This window comes from Dinoponera quadriceps, unplaced genomic scaffold (genome assembly GCF_001313825.1).
Source record: "Dinoponera quadriceps isolate SergipeBrazil2010 unplaced genomic scaffold, ASM131382v1 scaffold1395, whole genome shotgun sequence".
NCBI classification, from domain to species: Eukaryota; Metazoa; Arthropoda; class Insecta; order Hymenoptera; family Formicidae; genus Dinoponera; species Dinoponera quadriceps.
The window spans coordinates 1,085,871-1,094,555 of NW_014556488.1; the positions used below are offsets into that span (position 1 = coordinate 1,085,871).

Consider the following 8,685-nt stretch of genomic DNA (forward strand, 5'->3'; position numbering starts at 1 on the left):
GGGGGGGGGGGGAGGGGGGACCACAGGTCCCGTGCCAAATGAAGCGTGGCGTCATCGATCGCGAAACTGCCATCTTCCGCGACTCGTTCACTCACGTCGTAGAGGGACACTCATTGTGTCTCTCCTCCCTTCGACCTTGTCACCCGCTTTCTTCTCCCTTCCTCCTTTTTCTCCTCCGTTTCTCCTCTTTTTTTTCCCCCCTTTTGTTTTTGCGACTCGATTACTTTTCGATTCGTCTCCACGTCGTCGCCGCCGCCGTCGTCTCTGGCCACCGCCGCCATACAGCCGCCACAGCCGTCCCCTTCGCGTTGGGCTCGTCCCTCGTCCTGGCTCTAGGTTAGCCAGTGAATCATCTTCAACGACCCCCTCCTCCGGGATCCGGGCAGAAGACTCTTAAGGGGGCCCACGGCGCAGCGCGAGGCCAGTCCGAGAACGCGACCCTAACGCACTAACATCCGGTGTATTCCGAGAGAGACGAAAGAGAGAGAGAGAGAGAGAGAGCGAGCGAGCGAGAGAGTCGGAAACGGAAACGACTGCTTGATCGCCAACTGCCAGCGGTAATCGGCAACACTAAACATGAAGATCGTTCTGTTGCTCTTCGTCGCCGCGGCCTTCGCCTCAGGTTAGTACCCTTTGCACCGCACCGACGACAATACCCGCGCTCTCGCTTCAACACCCGCGGTGTGTGACGTCTTCATTATTATGAAATGATTGTTCCCCCCGTTGACTTCATCGTCGGGCACGCTGATGTACCGTTTCATCCGTTCGTCCGTCGCGGTGTACGGTCGCACGTACATACAGTCTCCTCATCTCGTCCATTTAGACGCTCCCCGCTCTGCACGCCGCGATGTCGCGCGAGAGACTCTCGAGAAAGACTTCTCGAGAGATTCTTCGCGATGAAGAGAGACGGACCTCTTGAATACCGACGGCACTTCGCGTCGGAACGTCGAATTTTCGAGTAATCTTTGTTCGAGGCTCGAATCCGAATCGTCATGCGATAAACACGAGGTCGCGCGCGTGACAGTTCGCGGGCGGTAAACAGGTAGACAAAGGAACAGGTAGGAATGCTCGATCGCAAAAAGTCGATCGGCGAGAGAGATATGTGGCGGATAAGGAGACAAAGCTTCGAAGCGTCGAAGCTTTGAAGCGAAAGCTATGGATCTTACTTTGTCCTCTGGACTAAACGTCCGCTATCGAGAGGCGCTCGCTTTGTCAGACGCGTGGCCGAAAGCGCGCGCTATTCCTTCGAACATTTGTCGTTTTTCTTTTTATGTGGGGGGTTTATGTATCGGCATATGCATTGTTGAATTCGAGACGTTGGTTTCGCGTATCCTTTGTCCTCGACCCTCGTTCGTGATTCCTTTCTCGCGCACGCGTCGAGCGCAACACGAGTACTTCGCCTCGTTCGACTTGAAATACTTTTCGACGAGCGTATTATTCGAATCGTGCAATTACTTCAGTTTTTTTCCTCGAAAACCATGTCGCATCTTCAGAAATATAATTTTTAATCTGTGTTGATGGCTCTTTAATCGTTCGATTGTCATATTTCAGGACGCCGTCAGAATTCTCTTCACTTTACTCGTTACTTTTTACTCATTAGTTTTTTTTTTATTCTCGCGCTTTCCTTTCGTGAAATTTATCCTCGCGCGCGTATTTCAAAATTTTTTTTTAGCATTACTCGACGGTTTCGCGAGGAACTCGTGTTCTCGTGTCATTAAAGACGTCCCTGCACCGACTGTCGGTTGTGCGTTTCAAGGTTTGAACCGGAAACAACCGATGGTGGATCACGCAAGCGACACACAACAAGCCGGATATATCATGCCCTTTCGTGTTCAGTTCTATCCGTAAGAATACGCACGGCCAAGAGACTCACGAATAATATATTGAAAGTGAAATTATTGAAGTCTCTTTTTTCCCTATCGTACATATTTTTCATCATTTCATCATTTTCCACAAAGACGAGATTATTGGGTCGAGTTGTAACATTCGTTCTTTCTTCTCTTTATCAATTTACTATCGCGTGAAGTATTTTACAATAGAGCTTCAATAAGTGTCCACGTATCAAACTAGGTATCGGAGATCGAGAATTGAACTGATTACAAAATTATATCATAATCTCCGTACCTTATATTAAAAGAAAATATTCACTATTCAGGTCGTCGGGAACGAACGCACAAAATGAGGATCGGACGAATATTACGGTGAATCTTTCGGATTATTTCCACGCGAAAATTCGCATTCCCACGCAGCACCGTAAAATCCGTGCTTCACTCTCGACGGTCCGAATACCGGACACTTTCTCCGACGAGTCGATTAATTTCGCCGGCTTGTTTTGTCCCGATCGATCGAGCTCCGATCTGCGTTTCGCGATTCTCAATCTCCGATATCCAGATCTCACACTACTCGCAGCTCGTTGACTCTTCGTGAGCTCTCGGAGAAAATAACTGCGCCTTCGTCGGAAGATTATTTATGACTCGGCCCGACGAGAAATTCGAAAAATCGTAGAGCGAATTCTTTCGCCGTACTTATTCACCCGCGTCGCGGTATATTCGCGCGAGTAAGCGCGAGTTAGGGGCGCGCGAAGGTCTCGGAACGGCCCTGGAAGGTATTCGGCATGCCTCTCGCTACAGTTATTAAAAATAGGCGAAGGGTTATACAGCGAGCGAACGTTTAGCCGGTCCATTTATAGAGGTACAAGGCGCGCGTGTTCCCCCTTCGCTCATCGAAAATCATTAGCCGGAGCGCATTACGTGAACGGAGCTGTAGTTCAAAGCGACTAGTCCCGGTCGCCTCTCTTCTTCTTTCGCTGGCGCGCGCACACCGCCTGGGCAGACGTCTCAAGGCCTTCGGGTCATTTACCACCACCTGCACGTCCGACTTCACGATCCGGAACGTTTTTGCTCCGGATGCGCTCCGCGAAGTCTCCACAGCCGTGACTGGACTTCTTGCGACATTCCTGTCAGACGGATATCTCGTTCCGGCCGTGTCGCCCGTGTCGATTTAACGATTCAATTTGCATACACGCAGAATTTCCCCGCGGCCAGTCGTTTCAATATCATCGAGCCATCGAACTCGGGAGACGCGGCCGACGGAGGGGATGCTCCCGAGCTCCTCGTCCTCCCTTCGGAAGCCCCGATCGGCCGATTACGCTGCGTTTATAGATCGTTCGCGATGTTCGTCTCGATACTTATTCTCGCTTCCTATCCTTCTCGCGTCTCTTTATCTCTCCATTCCATTCCCGTGCGTTTTATATTTCGATCGATCTCGTCGATCTCGTCGATCCTCTCCCTTGCATTCTTTTATTTCAGTTCTTATTCATTTAAACTCCCTTGTAGAAGTGCACGCAGTTTTCCCGGACACCTGATATACCCGACCTTGGTTGAGATCCCGAGTTATTTCATTCCTCAGTTACCGGACAGGAGTTGATAAATCGTTCGGTAATTGCTGAGGAAAGTGCATGAAATTTCTTTACCAGGGATAAGTGGCGTTGGGAACCGGCCTTTAGCCAGGCCTCTCGAGACGCGTGTCGAAGGAAGGGAGGAAGAATTCTTTCATTTGCTTTTTCTCGTTGAAAATTCCACGTGTGTAGATTCACGACCCGTTCCAAGATCCGGACTTTGTCTCTCGCGGCACGAGATGAACGCGCGAAGTTTCAAGTTCGCCTCGACCGGACCGGCTTAAGCATGCAATTACCACGTTGTTGCATTATTCGGCGCCGCCTTCTTTCATGGATTACACGCTCAAGTATGAAGTATCCCTAGAGGCTCCGTCGTAGATTCTGAGCGAGGAACACGAACGGATCCAGGGAGAGTAATAGACAGAGATAGAGAGAGAGAGAGAGAGACGCACGTTGTTGAACCGCGACGTTCGTTACCTAAGCGCTATTCGGGAGTGTGGCTGGCGCGCGCGCGTCACATAATTCATAAGTACAGTTAACCAAATAGCCGTGGCGGTTCAATGAACTCGCGAGCCGATGTATCGTGCGTGAAGAAACGGCCTTCTTCTCTTCGAAGCTCCGAGTCATTGTGCGCGGCGGAAGCGAAAAACGCGCCGGCGGCTCCGCGCATTTAGAGTGAAATTAAAATCGTATTACGAATGTGCGGCGGTGGCCGCTGCAAGAGGGCCCGAAAAGGAAGAAGAAGGTGAAGAAGATGAAGAAGCGGTCGCTTGAATTTACAACCTTTTACGAGAGACCCGCGTGTCTCGCTCTATTGTAACGCTCGCGCGCAACGTAATAACGACGCTACTTAGCGGACGATTACGAATTCAAAGGTCTTCCGCGCGACGGATTACGTAATCGACCGAGTCGGCGCGCGACCAGCTCTGAGGATTTCGTCATCGCACTGCGAATTATTTTCAGACGCGTTGAAACAACGATTACGCTGATACGTCGGTGTTATTTGCAGCGAGACTCGCGCGACGCATGTTTTTAGCGAGCGAGTATGCGTTACGATTCTCAATCACGACCCTCGTGATACTAAGAAGCGGGGTGTTAACCGGATTAGAATTCACCGGGCGAATTATTCCCGGGAGTCTCCGCTGCCATTTGCGGCCCTGTCGGAAGTCAATGACAGACACGTGCTCCGATGACTCGAGAGAGGGGGGGAGGAGGCTATTTTCCCCTTTTCCTCTTTCGATAGATCGATCGGAGACAGCGGAGACCTTCCTGTAATAATTATTTATAGAGTTCTTAATGACACTTTCGCATAAACGAGGTGATCGGGAAATGTGGAAAGAATAATCTCGACTCGGGGAGCTCAGGTGACATAAAGTCGTGTCTACAATATTTTGTTCATTTTGATGGCCGTCTGTTATTTCGTTGGGTCACGCGTGTTTACGCGTTTACCGCGTTTATTGCGTTCTATCGCGCCTACCGTGGGAATCGGAGCAACCGGCTCGCGCTCTAATTTCGCATGAGAAACGGCGCGACCTGCACGATATAGTGCGATTCGCAAAGCCTGACGTAGAACTCGAAACGTGAAACACGCGTGACGACGCGTTTCCGGCGTTGCGAAGGAGAGGGAGTCACAACGGGAAACGTTTCGTTCGCAGCCCAAAGAATCACAACGATCCAGCTGGATGGCATACAGTACTTCGTCTCGCGAATGAACCCCTACAGTCCCGAGCTGAACTACTTCCTGGCGTACCAATACTGCCGTTCGCTGGGCCTGCAGTTGGCGTCTTTCGAAACGAAAGAGAAGGCCGACACGATGACCCAGTACCTGAAGAATGCCGGCTACACGAAGTATGACTTCTGGACATCCGGCAACAAGCTTGGCACGGACATGTTTCTCTGGATGAGCACCGGACTCCCCTTCAATGTCACCTTCGACTACATGCTGAAGCGACCTGGCAACAGACCCGCCGACGTGCCGCCCGGCACCGAGCCCCAGAGAGTGGCACGCGAAAGGTAACGTCTCTTTCATCGTGCTTCAAGCAGACAGATCCCTCCAGGTGTCTTTTGTTATCGCGAATGAAGTTAAAATGCAGAGCATGAAGGATGATAAAGATTAGCCGGGCTGCTCGAAAGTCCCGATAAGAGAAAAGGGCGCCTTATCGTCGCGCTAACCTTCACCGTCAGGTGTTACAAATCTGATCAGACTTCTGGTACCGCGTGGGGTTTTCGTACACACAGAGAAGAATACATACTGCATTCGGGTAAACGTTATTTGTTTCAAGTACTTCGCATAAGTTTGCACACTCGCAAGTACATCATAAGTTCATCATAAATTCATGAAATTTATTCAAAGTATATCCTGAATTCTGGCAAGTTTGACACTTCGGTCGAGATTATTAAATTGAAACAAACCTCGGTTCACGCGCGCTTATTCGGATTAATCGGGTTAATTTTTCCTCGATAAAGTTTATTCTTGAAAAGAGGGAACAATTCTTCTCTTGAATACACGACAATCAGCTTTTCTAATATCTGTGACGAGTATATTTTAATACTATTATCTCAAAAAAAAAAGGATTCTTTGTTTAAGATAACCACTACTTTTAAGAGAAAAATGAACCGGATAATTGCTTTTCATAGTTCAATAATATTTTTCTCTGTGTGCGATCCTATAAAAAAAAAAAAAGAGAGAAATCAGAATTGAGATATAAGAAGACATCTCGTTAAATATCTCTCGCTTGATATCACCGACAAAGCCAAGTTCAATTTCGAGATGACAACAAGGCCCGACCTTCTCCCGAAGTCGAGGTATCGCTCGCTAATCGACCGTGCTGTTATCACGAATAACGATTGTCGGCCGGCTCTTCCGCGATCCGACGCTTTTAACACCCGGATACGCGCGTGGAATATCTAACGACGCGCGTGTCGAGGGCCGCGTTCACGAGGGCGTTTAAATTCCAAAACGCGAGGTCTCTCGGTTTCAGCGGCGACAGCGGCAGCGCGGACGGATGCGTCGCGATGATGGCACCTACGTTAGCCTGGGAGGCGCAGGACTGCACCCTCGTGAAGGACTTTATCTGCGAGCAAACAAGATGCTACTACTACAATTACGGCAGCATTCCAGTCTCCGCGACTCAGGGGTAAGAGGTGAGATAATACTTGTCACAAAAATACACGAGCCCGTCGGAAGGAAGGAGAGAGAAAGAGAGAACGAAAGAAAGAGGGAGAGGGAGTGATAGAGTGTGCGAGGGGTAAAGGGAAATGGAAGGTAAAGAGGGAGAGTCGGGGAATGTCAATGTACTCAAGGTGAATCTCGCTTTTGCACGGACAGAAAGTAAACGACTCCAGCGATAAGATATGCAAAACGCGTCGCGATAATCGAACGTTTTATCCGTCATGCTACCGAAGTATGCGGGGTACGATGGCGCGACGGCCACGGTATGAAAATTTATTATTACACGCTTACGCTCGTGAGTATATAAGCGGCCGTCTCCGCAATTCTGTTCTCCAGTTTACAGAGAGAAAGAGAGAGAGAGAGAGACTCGTCTCTTTTCTTCGCGCGTATAAACGGCAAGTTCACGAGGACGCGAGACGAGGACGCGGTTTTATTTAATCAGCACCGTCGGGAAGCGGGGGGAGCTTTTTCCTTCGAGAGCTCGGCGTTCGCTTGCAAGAAACGAGAGCGCGAAAACGGCTTCTCTTCCGCAGTTGGCCGCGCGGCAGAATGGGGAACGATTATGCGTGTATATTTAACCGCGCTAGATCTCGATAACGACGGCGTTTGAAACCAGTCCCCCCTTGGGGGGGGATCTTGCCCGCATACCTAGTAGCTTCGGGATGGGAATGTGGACGGCCGGGGAATAGCTCGGCCGCGCGATATCGCCGGGATCCTGCGCAAGTGTCTTCGCCCAGCTTAACTCTCAATAACGCAGTCATTCTCTCGCTTCTTGACGCACACGCACACTACTCACCGACCAGCGAAACATCTCTCATCGTCCACACCGTACATACGCACACACACACGCGTACTCACATGCACGCACGCACACGTGCGAGCTAGCAGAAAGTATGGCTTCACTCGACGCGCGATTCAGACGAGAACGCACGAACGATGAAGAGGGGTTTCTCGAGTGGTGCCGAGCGAGCGAAGCTACGCTTTTGTCCGCTGATAATATAGCGCTTAAGTCAGGTTACTAACGATAACACACACACACTGCCCAGAGTCGGCATTTCCTCCGTAGAGTCCCTCGCGACAGACGATCAGGCTTGCTTGAATTTTGAATTGAGAAACGGAGGAAGAAGAAGGGAACAACGACGATCCAAGGCGAAACCCAGTATAAACGAACCTTTCTTTCTCTCTCTCTGTGGCCCTTGCAGAAACCACAGGCCCTACATTACGACCACCTCGGCGCCCGTCAGCGACGACCAGGCGACGAGTGATCGCGAGACCGACAGCACCATCATCGACGATCACGAGCACCACCCGGGAACCGACCCTCTGGACGAGCAGGCGACACCACCGCGAGCGGACGCGTCCGGGGCGGAAGAGAATCTACCAGAGGACCCGGTCGTCAGCAGGCTCATCACCACGGCCACTTCCGCACCTGGCAGTCAACAGCAGCAGCAGCACACGGGAACGACGACGTCGGCGACGTCGCTGTACGAGGACGTTCACGAGCACGAGCGCTCGTCGGCGGTCGGCGAGCTGGTGGACGACAGCCGGCCGGAGCACATCCCGGATATCGCGAGCCTCTTCACCGAGCACGCAGCCGTGTCGCAGGCGCGCAAGGACAGCGTCTTCGACGGCCTGGAGACCCGCGAGATCCTACGACCGTCGGCGGCCCGTCCCGTCGTTCCCTTCTCCTCGCCCTCCTCCTCCTCGTCCTCCCTGACGGACATGAGGATGGAGCATCGCTCGGAGGCGGCCGATTACGGCGACCTCACGGCGGAGACCGAGCTGCCGAACAACGGCCTCGAGGACGCCCACACGATCGGACCGTACGACAGCGTGCAGGACTACGTGAATGACCAACCGGCGGAGGACTCGCCGTCGGCCGACTCCGCGATGATGAAGGACCAGGACGACGACAGCAGCACGATCCTGCCAGAGGCGGAACCGGCCTACAGGTACAACATCAAAGTGCGCACCAACGGCAAAGTATTAGACCCTCCGTCCAAGTAACGCTTTACTTCCTAGGCAACGTCGCGTTATTTCGTTGTAATAAGTGTAACGACACGAGCGAGATCGATATTCTTGAGGAAAACTTAGGTATTATATATATATATATATA

The 8,685-nt window shown here is 51.3% G+C and overlaps 2 protein-coding genes across 13 annotated transcripts in view; one reads left to right on the plus strand and one right to left on the minus strand.

Moving 5' to 3' along the window:
• LOC106747590 overlaps positions 1 to 8,670 on the plus strand; it is a 16,992-nt gene extending 8,322 nt beyond the window's left edge. The window contains exons 2-5 of one of the 4 annotated variants that reach the window (XM_014625241.1): positions 286 to 622; positions 5,053 to 5,410; positions 6,379 to 6,534; positions 7,772 to 8,670. In XM_014625241.1, the coding sequence (XP_014480727.1) occupies positions 577 to 622; positions 5,053 to 5,410; positions 6,379 to 6,534; positions 7,772 to 8,576 (1,365 nt within the window). In that variant the 5' untranslated portion in view covers positions 286 to 576 and the 3' untranslated portion in view covers positions 8,577 to 8,670. Of the gene's footprint in view, positions 1 to 8; positions 623 to 5,052; positions 5,411 to 6,378; positions 6,542 to 7,771 lie in introns of those variants that run through there. The other 3 variants (XM_014625240.1, XM_014625244.1, XM_014625243.1) reach the window with 3 other exon arrangements.
• Positions 1 to 8,685, minus strand: part of LOC106747587 (cytosolic carboxypeptidase 1-like) — a 38,751-nt gene that overhangs the window by 16,062 nt on the left and 14,004 nt on the right. The window lies entirely within an intron of this gene.